The 16,100-nt window shown below is 46.9% G+C and overlaps 1 protein-coding gene across 1 annotated transcript in view; it reads left to right on the forward strand.

Annotated features, from left to right (window-relative positions):
* Positions 1–3,414: 3,414 nt before the first annotated feature.
* The window catches only part of LOC135050927 (transient receptor potential cation channel subfamily M member 2-like), a 307,254-nt gene continuing 294,568 nt past the window's right edge, over positions 3,415–16,100 (forward strand). Inside the window, exon 1 of the mRNA XM_063957173.1 lies at positions 3,415–3,568. Within this exon, the coding sequence (XP_063813243.1) occupies positions 3,415–3,568 (154 nt within the window). The remainder of the gene's footprint in view (positions 3,569–16,100) is intronic.

Here is a 16,100-nt window from a genome sequence, read left to right on the forward strand (position 1 = left end):
ATGCAGATAGGAGGTGAGACGGAAGAGTGGTGATATGGTCATCATCATCATCATCATCATCATCATAATAATAATAATAGTAGTAATTATGCAGATAGGAGGTGAGACGGAAGAGTGGTGATATGGTCATCATCATCATAATAATAGTAATGATGCAGATAGGAGGTGAGAAGGGAAAGTGGTGATATGGTCATCATCATCATCATCATCATCATCATCATCATCATCATAATAATAGTAGTAATGATGCAGATAGGAGGTGAGACGGGAAAGTGGTGATATGGTCATCATCATCATCATCATCATCATCATCATAATAATAGTAGTAATGATGCAGATAGGAGGTGAGACGGGAAAGTGGTGATATGGTCATCATCATCATCATCATCATCATCATCATCATAATAATAATAATAATAATAGTGAGAATAATAATAATAATAATAATAATAATAATAATAATAGTAGTAATTATGCAGATAGGAGGTGAGACGGAAGAGTGGTGATATGGTCATCATCATCATCATCATCATCATCATCATAATAATAATAATAATAATAGTGAGAATAATAATAATAATAATAATAATAATAATAATACAGGTTGAATATCCAATAACCAAATATTCCGAAATACGGAATATTCCGAAATATGGTGGGAGAGTGAGATAGTGAAATCTTTGTTTTCTGATGGCTCAATGTACACAAACTTTATTTAATACACAGAGTTATTAAAAATATTGTAATAAATGACCTTCAGGCTGTGTGTATAAGGTGTATATGTAACATAAATGCATTCTGTGCTTAGACTTAGGTCCCATCACCATGATATCTCATTATGGTATGCAATTATTCCAAAATACGGAAAGATCCGATATCCAAAATACCTCTGGTCCCGAGCATTTTGGATAAGGGATACTCAACCTGTAATAATTGTGATGATGATGATGATGATGATGATGATAATGTGGAATTATCTGTAGACAGAAATGAGACATTACAGTTTTAATATTAGTGTTTTTATAATGACCATATAGAATACAAAGTAGAGACACCTATAGTGTCTTCATGTGAGAGCGGGAAGACTGACGTCACAGTGACCCGGCCGCTTCCTGCTCCTGTACTGTATTATCAGACAAGGCCCAGCTCACATGCAGCCCAGGGGTGGATTTAGGGATGAGGACGCCCCTAGTCAGAACAGTAACGACCACTCCCTGCCTGTCTCATTTTACTATTTTTATTATAATCCCTCATTTGATGATAGCAAATTTAGTAGAATGAAAAAGCCATTAACTTTGACATTTCTTTTTTATATATTAATTATGTATACACACTTACCAATAAGGAGAAGCTTACAAGATGGAACATGGAACAGAACAGAAGAAATATTTTGCAATTACTGATACATTTCAGTCTGACAGTACCAATAAAAGCATCCAAGTCCCGCCACCACAACAAGTGCCACCCCTGCAACAAGTGCCACCCCTGCAACAAGTGCTGCCCCCACAACAAGTCCCGCCACAACTACAAGTGCCGCCCCCGCAACAAGTGCTGCCAACACAAGTGCTGCCCCTGCGACAAGTGCCGCCCCGCAACAAGTACTGCCTCCACAACAAGTGCTGCCCCCACAACAAATCCCGCCCCTGCAACAAGTCCCGCCACAGCAACAAGTGCCGCCCCCGCAACAAGTGCCGCCCCCACAACAAGTGCTGCCCCCACAACAAGTGCCGCCCCCGCAACAAGTGCTGCCCCCACAACAAGTGACTCCACCGCAACAAGTGATGCCCCCGCAACAAGTGCTGCTCCCGCAACAAGTCCCGTGCCGCCCCCGCAACAAGTGCCGCCACTGCAACAAATGCCACCCCACAACAAGTGCTGCCCCCACAACAAGTGTCGCCCCGCAACAAGTGCTGCCCCCATGACAAGTGCCTCCACCACAACAAGTGATGCCCCCACAACGAGTGCAGCCCCTGCAACAAGTCCCCGCCACAGCAACAAGTACCACCCCCGCAATAAGTCCCGCCACCACAACATGTGCCACCCCCGCAACAAGTGCCGCCCCCACAATAAGTCCCACCACAACAGGTGCCACCCCCGCAACAAGTGCCGACCCCACCACTGCAACAAGTGCTGCACCCACAACAAGTTCTGGCCCCGCAACAAGTGCTGCCCCTGCAACAAGTGCCACCACAGCAACAAGTGCCGCCCATAGGCAGGTGCCTCATGTACCTAATGGGAGAGTCACCACTGATACAACCTCCTCAGTGCGTTGGGGAGTGAAAAAGTGGCACCATGGAGTTGGGGCCGGTTATTTCCACCCTGCTCTGTGCATATAGCATAGTCAATTGCTGGGGGGGTTCTAGTTGTTTGGAAACCCCCATCCCCTTGGCAAGTGGCACAAATTATGACTTCAATAACAATGGTATATATTATTATTACTAGAGTTGCTGCCACGTCATGCAGTGTAAGAGACAGAGCGGAGCTGCTGCACACGCCCAGTGGTAGCAGCTTCTCCTACTAAGTATGCAATGTAAGTTCTCAGTCAGTGCACTGGACCAGAGAGTAGCTACCAGGAAGTTGAGACAGGAGCCTTACAATGAGGTGGGAGAATGTTTGCTTAGAGTCAGTGCAGTAGTGGTTCTATTACATTTGTGTATTTATTTATTATGGGATGTTTAACCTTTTCCTGACCACTTATTTATATTATTTCAATACATTTGATACAGCCTATACTAGAGACCATGGGTCTCCAACCTACACATCCCACTATGCCCTGCCTATGTTTTAGCATGCTTTAATAGCAAAACTGTGGCAGGGCTTGCTGAGATGTGTAGTTCCACAGTGGCACAGTTTTATCCACAATACTACCTGATTCATGTGATGGCTGGTATGTAACAGCTGCAACTAGTGGCTGGAATCGAGAAGGCTGAATATAACTCTTTTGCATGGAATTTGGGTAACAGTGAGAACTGCTTTTGGTATGTATTACTGGTAGTGCACCACTGAGTGGTTCTGTATCGGACTGGTCACAGGCTGAAGAATAAATCTGGACCAATCTGGTTATCTGCTAAAGGGTTAAAGCTGGACCAGACCGGTTATTGGCTAAAGGGTTAAAGCTGGACCGTACTGATTACCAGCTGAAGAATAAAGCTGGACCAGACTGGTTACCTGCTAAAGGGTTAAAGCTGGACCAGACCAGTTATTGGCTAAAGGGTTAAAGCTGGACCGTACTGATTACCAGCTGAAGAATAAAGCTGGACCAGACTGGTTACCGGCTGGAGGGTTAAAGCTGGACCGGACTGGTTACTGGCTGAAGGGTTAAAGCTGGACTGGACTGGTTGCCGGCTGAAGAACATAGCTGGACCAGACTAGTTACCGGCTGAAGTGTTAAAGCTGGACCAGATTGGTTACAAGATGAATAAAGCTGTACCAGACTATTTACCGGCTGAAGGGTTAAAGCTGGACCGGACTGGTTACTGGCTAAATAAAGCTGGACCGGACTGGTTACTGGCTGAAGGGTTAAAGCTGGACCAGACTGGTTACAAGATGAAGAATAATGCTGGACTAGGCTAGTTACCGGCTGAAGAGTTAAAGCTGGACTGGGCTGGTTACTGACTGAAAAATAAAGCTAGACCTGACTGGTTACTGGCTGAAGGGTTAAAGCTGGACCAGACTGGTTACTGGCTGAAGGGTTAGCGCTGGACCGGACTGAATACTGACTGAGGGGTTAAAGCTGGACCGGACTGATTACCCGCTGAAGAATAAAGCTGGACCAAACTAATTACCGGCTGAAAAGTGAAAGCTGGACCACACTGGTTACCAGCTGAAGAATAAAGCTGGACCAGGCTTATTACTGGCTGAAGAATGAAGCTGGACTGGACTGGTTACCGGCTGAAGAATAAAGCTTGACCAGACTAATTACCGGCTGAAGAGTGAAAGTTGGACTGGACTGATTACCGGCTGAAGGGTTAAAGCTGGACCGGACTGGTTACAAGATGAAGAATAAAACTGAACCAGACTGGTTACTGGCTGAAGGGTTAAAGCTGGACCAGACTGATTACTGGCTGAAGGATTAAAGCTGGATCAGACTGATTACCTGCTGAAGAATAAAGCTGGAACAGACTGATTATTGGATGAAGAATAAAGCTGAACAGGACTGGTTTCCGGCTGAAGACCAAAGCTGGACCGTATTAATTACCAACTGAAGAATAAAGCTGGACTGGACTGATTACCTGCTGTAGGATTAAACTGGACTTGACTGGTTAACGGCTAAAGGGTTCAAGCTGGACAGGACTGGTTACTGGCTAAATGGTTAAAGCTGGACCGGACTGATTACCAGCTGAAGAATTAAAGCTGGACTGGACAGATTTCCATCTGAAGGGTTAAAGCTGGACCATACTGATTACTGGCTGAAGAATAAAGCTGGACCAGACTGATAACAGACTGAAGAATAAAGCTGGACTGAACTGGTTACAGGCTGAAGAACAAATCTGGCCCAGACTGGTAACCAGCTGAAGGCTTAAAGCTGGACTGGACTGATTACTGGATTTGTTACCGGCTGAAGGGTTAAAGCTGAACCAGACTGGTTATCGGCTGAACAATAAAGCTGGACCGGACTGATCATCGGCTGAAGGGTTAAAGCTGGACTGGACTGGTTACCATCTGAAGAATAAAGCTGGACCGGACTGGTTACCAGCTAAAGGATAATGCTGGACTGGACTGGTTACCGGCTGAAGAATAAAGCTGGACTGGACGGGTTACCGGCTGAAGAATAATGATGGACCAGACTGATTACCGGCTGAAGAGTGAAAGTTGGACTAGACTGATTACTGGCTGAAGGGTTAAAGCTGGACCAGACTGGTTACTAGAAGAAGAATAAAGCTGGACCAGACTGATTACCGGCTGAAGGGTTAAAGCTGGACCGGACTGATTAACATCTGAAGGATTAAAGCTGGACCCAACTGGTTACTGGCAGAAGGGTTAAAGCTGGACTGGACTATTACCAACTGAAGAATAAAGCTGGACTGGACTGATTAACTGCTGTAGGATTAAAACTGGACTGGTTGCCGGCTTAAGGGTTAAAGCTGGACTGGACTGGATACTGGCTGAAGAGTTAAAGCTGGACAGGACTGATTACCAGCTGAAGGGTTAAAGCTGGACTGGTTATAAGATGAAGGGTTAAAGCTGAACTGGACCAGTTACCGACTGAAGAATAAAGCTTGACCGGACTGATCACCGGCTGAATGGGTAAAGCTGGAATGGACTGGTTACCACCTGACGAATAAAGCTTGACCAGACTGGTTACCAGCTAAAGGATAATGCTGGACCAGACTGCTTACCGGCTGAAGAATAAATCTGGACTGGTCTGGTTACCGACTGAAAAATAAAGCTGGACCAGACTGATTACCAGCTGAAGGGTTAAAGCAGGACCAGACTGGTTACAAGATGAAGAATAAAGCTGGACTAGACTGATTACCGTCTGAAGGGTTAAAGCTGGACTGGACTGATTACCAGCTAAATAATAAAGCTGGACCGGACTGATTACCGGATAAAGAATAAGGCTGGATTGGACTGCTTACTGGCTGAAGAATAAAGATGGACCTGACTGATTACCGGCTGAAGAGTGAAAGTTGGACTGGACTGATTACTTGCTGTAGGATTAAACTGGACTTGACTGGTTAACGGGTGAAGGGTTCAAGCTGGACAGGACTGGTTACCGGCTAAAGGGTTAAAGCTGGACCGGACTGATTACCAGCTGAAGGATTAAAGCTGGACCGGACTGATTTCCAGCTGAAGGGTTAAAGCTGGACCGGACTGATTACCGGCTGAAGAATAAAGCTGGACCAGACTGATAACAGGCTGAAGAATAAAGCTGGACTGGACTGGTTACAGGCTGAAGAACAAATGTGGCCTGGACTGGTTACTGGCTGAAGGGTTAAAGCTGGACTGGACTGATTACTGGCTGAAGGGTTAAAGCTGGACTGGTTATCAGCTGAAGGGTTAAAGCTGAACCGGACTTGTTACCGGCTGAAGAATAAAGCTGGACTGGACTGATCACCGGCTGAAGGGTTAAAGCTGGAGTGGACTAGTTACCACGTGAAGAATAAAGCTGGACTAGACTGGTTACCAGCTAAAAGATAATGCTGGACCGGACTGCTTACCGGCTGAAGAATAAAGCTGGACTGGTCTGGTTACCGACTGAAGAATAAAGCTGGAGCAGACTGATTACCAGCTGAAGAGTGAAAGTTGGACTAGACTGATTACCAGCTGAAGAGTTAAAGCAGGACCAGACTGGTTTCAAGATGAAGAATAAAGCTGGACCAGACTGGATTCCATCTGAAGGGTTAAAGCTGGACCAGACTGATTACCGGCTGAAGGATTAAAGCTGGACTGGACTGATTACCGGCTGAAGAATAAAGCTGGACTGGACTGATTACCGGATGAAGAATAAGGCTGGCTAGTTACCAGCTGAAGAATAAAGTTGGACTGGACTGGTTACCAGCTGAAGGGTTAAAGCTGGACCAGACTGGTTGCTGGCTGAAGGGTTAAAGCTGGACCGGATTGGTTAGAGGCTGAATGGTTAAAGTTGTACTGCACTGTACTGCCGGCTGAAGAATAAATCTGGACCAGACTAGTTACCAACTGAAGAGTTAAAGCTGGACTGGATTTATTACCAGCTGAAGGGTCAAAACTGGACCGAACTGGTTATCTTCTGTAGAGTAAAATCTGGCCCTTAGTTCCAGAATATTTATGTGTAGGGAAGTCTCCTGACTCGACCATTGTCCTTGGAAGTTTCTTCCCTGAGTGACTGCTCCCCAACCTCGGAGGCTTGCATCCGTGGTCACCAGGACCCAGTCCTGAATGCCGAATCTGCGGCCCTCGAGAAGATGAGCACTCCGCAGCCACCACAGCAGAGACACCCTGTCCCTCGGGGACATGGTGATCAGCCGATGCATCTGAAGATGCGATCCGGACCACTTGTCTAACAGATCCCACTGAAAGATCCTTGCATGGAACCTGCCGAAGGGAATTGCTTCGTAAGAAGCTACCATCTTTCCCAGGACTCGCGTGCAGAGATGCACCGACACCTGTTTTGGTTTCAGGAGGTCTCTGACCAGAGATGACAACTCCTTGGCCTTCTCCTCCGGGAGAAACACCTTCTTCTGTTCTGTGTCCAGAATCATGCCCAAGAACAGCAGACGCGTCGTAGGAACCAGCTGCGACTTTGGGATATTCAGAATCCAGCCGTGCTGTTGTAGCACTTCCCGAGATAGTGCTACTCCGACCAACAACTGCTCCTTGGACCTTGCCTTTATAAGGAGATCGTCCAAGTACGGGATAATTATAACTCCCTTCTTTCGAAGGAGTATCATCATTTCGGCCATTACCTTGGTAAATACCCTCGGTGCCGTAGACAGACCAAACGGCAACGTCTGGAATTGGTAATGGCAGTCCTGTACCACAAACCTGAGGTACTCCTGGTGAGGTGGGTAAATGGGGACGTGTAGGTAAGCATCCTTGATGTCCAGTGACACCATAAAATCCCCCTCTTCCAGGCTTGCAATAACCGCCCTGAGCGATTCCATTTTGAACTTGAACTTCCTTATATAAGTGTTCAAGGATTTCAAATTTAGAATGGGTCTCACCGAACCGTCTGGTTTCGGTACCACAAACATTGTGGAATAGTAACCCCGTCCTTGTTGAAGGAGGGGAACTTTGATTATCACCTGCTGAAGGTACAGCTTGTGAATTGCACCAGTACTACCTCCCTTTCCGTGGGAGTAGCTGGCAAGGCTGATTTGAGGTAACGGCGAGGGGGAGACGCCTCGAACTCCAGCTTGTATCCCTGAGAAACCACTTGTAGAACCCAGAGATCCACCTGTGAGCGAACCCACTGGTCGCTGAAGTTCCGGAGACGGGCCCCCACCGCACCTGGCTCCACCTGTGGAGCCCCAGCGTCATGCGGTGGACTTAGTGGAAGCAGGGGAGGATTTTTGTTCCTGGGAACTGGCTGTCTGGTGCAGCTTTTTCCCTCTACCCCTGCCTCTGGGCAGAAAGGACGCGCCTCTGACCCGCTTGCCTTTCTGAGGCCGAAAGGACTGTACTTGATAATACGGTGCTTTCTTAGGCTGTGAGGGAACCTGAGGTAAACAAGTCGACTTCCCAGCTGTTGCTGTGGATACGAGGTCCGATAGACCGTCCCCAAACAATTCCTCACCTTTATAAGGCAAAACTTCCATGTGCCTTTTAGAATCAGCATCACCTGTCCACTGCCGAGTCCATAATACTCTCCTGGCAGAAATGAACATTGCATTAATTCTAGATGCCAGCCGGCAAATGTCCCTCTGTGCATCCCTCATATATAAGACTACGTCTTTAATATGCTCTTTGGTTAGCAAAATAGTATCCCTGTCAAGGGAATCAATGTTATCTGAGAGGGAATCAGACCATGCTGCTGCAGCACTACACATCCATGCTGAAGCAATAGCAGGTCTCAGTATAGTACCTGAGTGTGTATACACAGACTTCAGGATAGCCTCCTGCTTTCTATCTGCAGGCTCCTTTAAGGTGGCCGTATCCTGAGACGGCAGTGCCACCTTTTTTGATAAGCGTGTGAGCGCCTTGTCCACCCTAGGGGATGTTTCCCAACGCACCCTGTCCGTTGGCGGGAAAGGGTACGCCATTAGTAACCTCTTAGAAATCACTAATTTCTTATCTGGGGAACACCACGCTTCTTCACACAATTCATTTAACTCATCAGATGGGGGAAAAGTCACTGGCTGCTTTTTCTCCCCAAACATAATACCCTTTTTAGTGGTAACCGGGTTAATGTCAGAAATGTGCAACACATTTTTCATTGCCGTAATCATGCATCGGATGGCCCTTGTGGACTGTACATTTGTCTCATCCTCGTCTACACTGGAGTCAGACTCCGTGTCGACATCTGTGTCTGCCATCTGAGGTAGCGGCCGTTTTTGAGCCCCTGATGGCCTCTGAGACGCTTGGGCAGGCGCGGGCTGAGATGCCGGCTGTCCCAAAGCTGTTACGTCATCGAACCTTTTATGCAAGGAGTTGACACTGTTGGTTAATACCTTCCACATATCCATCCACTCTGGTGTCGGCCCCGCAGGGGGCGACATCACACTTATCGGCTCCTGCTCCGCCTCCACGTAAGCGTCCTCATCAAACATGTCGACACAGCCGTACCGACACACCGCACACACACACAGGGAATGCTCTGACTGAGGACAGGACCCCACAAAGTCCTTTGGGGAGACAGAGAGAGAGTATGCCAGCACACATATGCGCTATATAACAGAGGGATTTACACTATACACAAAGTGAATTTTCCCCCAATAGCTGCTTATATCACATTTTGCGCCTACATTGATGTGCCCCCCCTCTCTTTTTTACCCTTCTCGTAGTGTATACTGCAGGGGAGAGCCTGGGGAGCGTCCTTCCAGCGGAGCTGTGAAGAGAAAATGGCGCTGGCTGTGCTGAGGAAGATAGCCCCGCCCCTTCAGCGGCGGGCTTCTCCCACTTTTTTAATAATATTTATGGCGGGGGATTCGGCACATATACAGTTTATAACTGTATTATGTGCATTTTGCCAAAAAGGTATACATATTGCAGCCCAGGGCGCCCCCCCCCCCTAGCGCCCTGCACCCACCAGTGACCGGAGCGTGTGGTGTGCTGTGGGAGCAATGGCGCACAGCTGCAGTGCTGTGCGCTACCTAATTGAAGACCGGAGTCTTCAGCCGCCGATTTTCTCCCGGTTCTTCCGTCTTCTGGCTCTGCAAGGGGGACGGCGGCGCGGCTCCGGGAACGGACGATCGAGGTCGGGCCCTGTGTTCGATCCCTCTGGAGCTAATGGTGTCCAGTAGCCTTAGAAGCACAAGCTAGCTGCAAGCAGGTAGGTTTGCTTCTCTCCCCTCAGTCCCTCGTAGCAGTGAGTCTGTTGCCAGCAGATCTCACTGAAAATAAAAAACCTAACAAATACTTTCTTTTCTAGTAAGCTCAGGAGAGCCCACTAGGTGCATCCAGCTCTGGCCGGGCACAGATTCTAACTGAGGTCTGGAGGAGGGGCATAGAGGGAGGAGCCAGTGCACACCAGATATAGTACCTAATCTTTCTTTTAAGAGTGCCCAGTCTCCTGCGGAGCCCGTCTATTCCCCATGGTCCTTACGGAGTACCCAGCATCCACTAGGACTTTAGAGAAATAGGCAGGCAGGAGTGCTGTATGTCAGAGAGATATTGGCAGGCAGGAGTGCTGTATGTCAGAGAAAGATATGTAGGCAGGACTGCTGAATGTCAGAGAAATAGGCAGGAAGGAGTGCTGTATGTCAGAGAGAGATTGGCAGGCAGGAGTGCTGGATGTCAGAGAGAGATTGGCAGGCAGGAGTGCTGTATGTCAGAGAGAGATTGGCAGGCAGGAGTGCTGGATGTCAGAGAGAGATTGGCAGGCAGGAGTGCTGGATGTCAGAGAGAGATTGGCAGGCAGGAGTGCTGGATGTCAGAAAGAGATTTGCTGGCAGGACTGCTGAATGTCATAGAGAAATAGGCAGGCAGGAGTGCTGTATGTCAGAGAGAGATTGGCAGGCAGGAGTGCTGGATGTCAGAGAGAGATTGGCAGGCATGACTGTTGGATGTCAGAGAGATAGGCAGGCAGGACTGCTAGATGTCAGAGAGAGACTGGCAAGCAGGACTGCTGGATGCCACAGAGAGTTTGGCAGGCAGGACTGTTGGATATCAGAGAGAGATTGGCAGATAGGAGTGCTGGATGTCAGAGAGAGAGAGATAAGCAGGCATGACTGTTGGATGTCAGAGAAAGATAGGCAGGCATGACTGCTGAATGAGAGAGACAGATTGGCAGGTAAGTCTGCAATAATTTGACAGCTGATAAAAACCACTTGGCCCAACTAGTCTGCCCCTTTTCTTTACCTTATTTTAAATCTCAAACCTTATTTGATCATTATTTCTTTGTAAGGATATCCTTATATCTATCCCATGCATGTTTTAACTGCTCTACCGTCTTAGCCTCTAACACCTCTGATGGGAGGCTATTCCACTTGTCCACTACCCTTTCTGTGAAATAATTTTTTTCTCATATTTCCCATTAACCCCCCCCCCCTCCAGTCTCAGTGCATGTCCTCGTGTCCTATTGCTTCTCTTCATTTGGAGAATGTTTCCCTCCTGTACCTTGTTAAAACCGTTGATATATTTTAATGTTTCTATCATGTCCCCTCTTTGTCTTTTCTGCCCCACACTATACATATTGAGATTTTTTTAGTCTTTTGTGTATGTTTTGTGATGTAGGCCATGCACAATTTTATTTGCCCTTCTTTGTACAGTCTGTAATGTATTAATATCCTTTTGAAGATATGGCCTCCAGAACTGGACACAGTTTTCTAGATGAGGCCGCACCAATGACCTATACAGTGGCATTATTACTTATTTCTTTCTGCTGCTGATTCCTCTCCCAATGCACCAAGCATCTGACTCGCCTTCCTCATTGCCTTGTTACATTGCTTACCTGCCTTTATGTCACCTGAGATAGTGACTCCTAGATCCCTTTCCTCCTCAGTAGTTCCCAGTATAGCGCCATTAATACTATATTTATCCTTTATGTCACCTGAAATAGTGACTCCTAGATCCCTTTCCTCCTCAGTATTTTCCAGTATAGCGCCATTAATACTATATTTATCCTTTATGTCACCTGAGATAGTGACTCCTAGATCCCTTTCCTCCTCAGTAGTTCCCAGTATAGCGCCATTAATACTATATTTATCCTTTATGTCACCTGAAATAGTGACTCCTAGATCCCTTTCCTCCTCAGTATTTTCCAGTATAGCGCCATTAATACTATATTTATCCTTTATGTCACCTGAAATAGTGACTCCTAGATCCCTTTCCTCCTCAGTAGTTCCCAGTATAGTGCCATTAATACTATATTTATCCTTTATGTCACCTGATATAGTGACTCCTACATCCCTTTCCTCCTCAGTAGTTTCCAGTATAGTGCCATTAATACTATATTTATCCTTTATGTCACCTGAAACAGTGACTCCTAGATCCCTTTCCTCCTCAGTAGTTTCCAGTATAGTGCCATTAATACTATATTTATCCTTTATGTCACCTGAAATAGTGACTCCTAGATCCCTTTCCTCCTCAGTAGTTTCCAGTATAGTGCCATTAATACTATATTTATCCTTTATGTCACCTGAAATAGTGACTCCTAGATCACTTTCCTCCTCAGTAGTTTCCAGTATAGTGCCATTAATACTATATTTATCCTTTATGTCACCTGAAACAGTGACTCCTAGATCCCTTTCCTCCTCAGTAGTTTCCAGTATAGTGCCATTAATACTATATTTATCCTTTATGTCACCTGAAACAGTGACTCCTAGATCCCTTTCCTCCTCAGTAGTTTCCAGTATAGTGCCATTAATACTATATTTATCCTTTATGTCACCTGAAATAGTGACTCCTAGATCCCTTTCCTCCTCAGTAGTTTCCAGTATAGTGCCGTTAATACTATATTTATCCTTTATGTCACCTGAAATAGTGACTCCTAGATCCCTTTCCTCTTCAGTAGTTTCCAGTATAGTGCCATTAATACTATATTTATCCTTTATGTCACCTGAAATAGTGACTCCTAGATCCCTTTCCTCCTCAGTATTTTCCAGTATAGCGCCATTAATACTATATTTAGCCTTTATGTCACCTGAAATAGTGACTCCTAGATCCCTTTCCTCCTCAGTAGTTTCCAGTATAGTGCCATTAATACTATATTTATCCTTAATGTCACCTGTAATAGTGACTCCTAGATCACTTTCCTCCTCAGTAGTTTCCAGTATAGTGCCATTAATACTATATTTATCCTTTATGTCACCTGAAATAGTGACTCCTAGATCCCTTTACTCCTCAGTAGTTTCCAGCATAGTGCTATTAATACTATATTTATCCTTTATGTCTTTTGAGATGGTGACTCCTAGATCCCTTACCTCCTCAGTAGTTTCCAGTAAAGTGCCATTAATGCTATATAAGAGCCTTTGTATTTTTGGGACCCAAGTGCATGATTTTGCATTTTTTGGCATTAAACTGTAATTGCCACACTCTTGACCATTCCTCTAGTCTACCTAGATCCTCAATCATTTGTTTTACCCCTCCTGGTGTGTCTACCCTGTTTCATACCTTTGTATCATCTGCAAAGAGCCATACGTTCCCTTTAATGCCATTTGCAATGTCACCAACAAAGATATTAAAAATCACTGGTCCAAGTACAGATCCCTGGGGTACTCTTCTGGTAACATTTCCCTCCTGTGAATGCACTCCATTTACCACAACTTTCTGTTTTCTATCCTGCAACCAAGATCTTATCCATTCAATAATCCTAGTATCCAATCCCAAACTTTCAAGTTTATTTAGCAGTCTGCGATGTGGAACAGTGTCAAAATCCTTACTAAATTCTAGATAAGCTATATCCACAGCTCCACCTTTATCCACCACTTTAGTCACACAGTCAAAAAAGTAAATAAGATTTGTTTGGAAGAGTCAGAAAGAGTTTGTCAGGCAGGAGTGCTGGATGTCTGAGAGAGATAGGCAGAAAGGACTACAGGATGTCAGAGAGAGATTGGTAGGCAGGAGTGCTGAATGTCAGAGAAAACTAGGCAGGACTGCTGGATGTCAGAGAGAGATTGCCAGGCAAGAGTGCTGGATGTCAGAGAGAGATGGGCAGGGAGGACTGCTGAATGTCAGAGAGAAATAGCCAGGCAGGGCTGCTTCGATGTCAGAGAGAGATAGGCAGGCAGGAGTGATGGATGCAGGAGAGAGATTGGCAGGCAGGACTGCTGAATGCCAGAGAGAAATAGGCAGGGAGGACTGCTTGGATGTCAGAGAGAGATTGGCAGGCAGGAGTGCTGGATGTCAGAGAAAGATTGATGTCAGAGACAGATTGGCAGGCAGGAGTGATGAATGTCAGAGAAAGATTGACAGGCAGGACTGCTAGATGTTAGAGAGAGATTGGCAGGCAGGAGTGCTGGATGTCAGAGAGAGAGATTGGCAGGCAGAAGTGCTGGATGTCACAGAGAGATAGGCAGGCAGGAGTGCTGGATGTCAGAGAGATTTTCGCAGGCAGGACTGCTGGAAGTCAGAGAGAGATAGGCAGGCAGTAGTTCTGCATGTCAGATAGATATTGGAAGGCAGGAGTGATGAATGTCAGAGAGGGATTAGCAGGCATGAGTGCTGGATGTCAGAGAAAGATAGGCAGGCAGGAGTGCTGGATGTCAGAGAGAGATTAGCAGACAGGAGTGCTGGATGTCAGAGAGAGATAGGTAGGCAGGAGTGCTGGATGTCAGAGAGAGATAGGCAGGCAGGAGTGCTGGATGTCAGAGAGAGATTAGCAGGCAGGAGTGCTGGATGTCAGAGAGAGATTAGCAGGCAGGAGTGCTGGATGTCAGAGAGAGATTAGCAGGCAGGAGTGCTGGATGTCACAGAGAGATAGGCAGGCAGGAGTTCTGGATGTCGGAGAGAGAGATAGGCAGGCAGGTGTGCAGAATGTTAGAGAGAGATAGGTAGGCAAGAGTGCTGGATGTCAGAGAGCTAGGCAGACAGGACTGCTGGATGTCAGAGAGAGATTGGGAGGCAGGACTGCTGAATGCCGTAGAGAAATAGGCAGGGAGGACTGCTTGGATGTCAGAGAGAGAGAGAGCTAGGCAGGCAGGAGTAATGGATGTCAGAGAGAGTTTCGCAGGCAGGACTGCTGGATATCAGAGATAAATTAGCAGGCAGGAGTGCTGGGTGTCAGAGAGAGATTGATGTCAGAGAGAGATTGGCAGGCAGGAGTGCTGGATGTCAGAGAGAGATTGGCAGGCAGGACTGCTGGATGTAAGAGAGAGATTGGCAGGCAGGTCTGCTGGATGTCAGAGAGAGATTGGCAGGCAGGAGTGCTGGATGTCAGAGAGAGATTGGCAGGCAGGAGTTCTGGATGTCACAGAGAGATAGGCAGGCAGGTGTGCAGAATTTTAGAGAGAGATAGGTAGGCAAGAATGCTGGATGTCAAAGAGATAGGCAGGCAGGACTTCTGGATGTCATAGATTGGCAGGCAGGACTGCTGAATGCTAGAGAGAAATAGACAGGGTGGACTGCTTGGATGTCAGAGAGAGAAATAGGCAGGCAGGAGTGATGAAAGTCAGAGAGAGTTCCGCAGGCAGGACTGCTGGATGTCAGAGAGAGATAGGCAGGCAGGACTGCTGGATGTTAGAGAGAGATTGGCAGGCAGGACTGCTGGATGTCAGAGAGAGATAGGCAGGCATGACTGCTGGATGTTAGAGAGAGAGATTGACAGGCAGGAGTGCTGGATGTCAGAGAGATAGGCAGGCAGGACTGCTGGATGTCAGAGAGAGATTAGCAGGCAGGACTGCTGAATGCCAGAGAGAAATAGGCAGAGAGGACTGCTTGGATGTCAGAGAGAGAGAGATAGGCAGGCAGGACTGCTTGGATGTCAGAGAGAGAGATAGGCAGGCAGGAGTGATGAAAGTCAGAGAGAGTTCCGCAGGCAGGACTGTTGGATGTCAGAGAGAGATAGGCAGGCCGGACTGCTGGATGTTAGAGAGAGATTGGCAGGCAGGTCAGCTGGATGTCAGAGAGAGATTGGCAGGCATAAGTGCTGGATGTCAGAGAGAGAGATTGACCGGCAGGAGTGCTTGGATGTCAGAGAGATTAGCAGGCAGGACTGCTGGATGAGAGAGAGAGATTAGCAGGCAGGACTGCTGAATGCCAGAGAGAAATAGGCAGAGAGGACTGCTTGGATGTCAGAGAGAGAGAGAGATAGGCAGGCAGGAATGATGAATGTCAGAGAGAGTTTTGCAGGCAGGACTGCTGGATGTCAGAGAGAGAGATTGGCAGGCAGGAATGCTGGATATCAGAGAGAGATTGATGTCAGAGAGAGATTGGCCGGCTAGAGTGATGAATGTCAGAAAGAGATTGGCAGGCAGGAGTGCTGGATGTCAGAGAGAGAGATAAGCAGGCAGGAGTGCTGGATGTTAGAGAGAGATTAGCAAGCAGGTCTGCTGGATGTCAGAGAGAGATTGGCAGGCAGG

This window comes from Pseudophryne corroboree, chromosome 2 (assembly GCF_028390025.1).
Source record: "Pseudophryne corroboree isolate aPseCor3 chromosome 2, aPseCor3.hap2, whole genome shotgun sequence".
NCBI lineage: Eukaryota > Metazoa > Chordata > Amphibia > Anura > Myobatrachidae > Pseudophryne > Pseudophryne corroboree.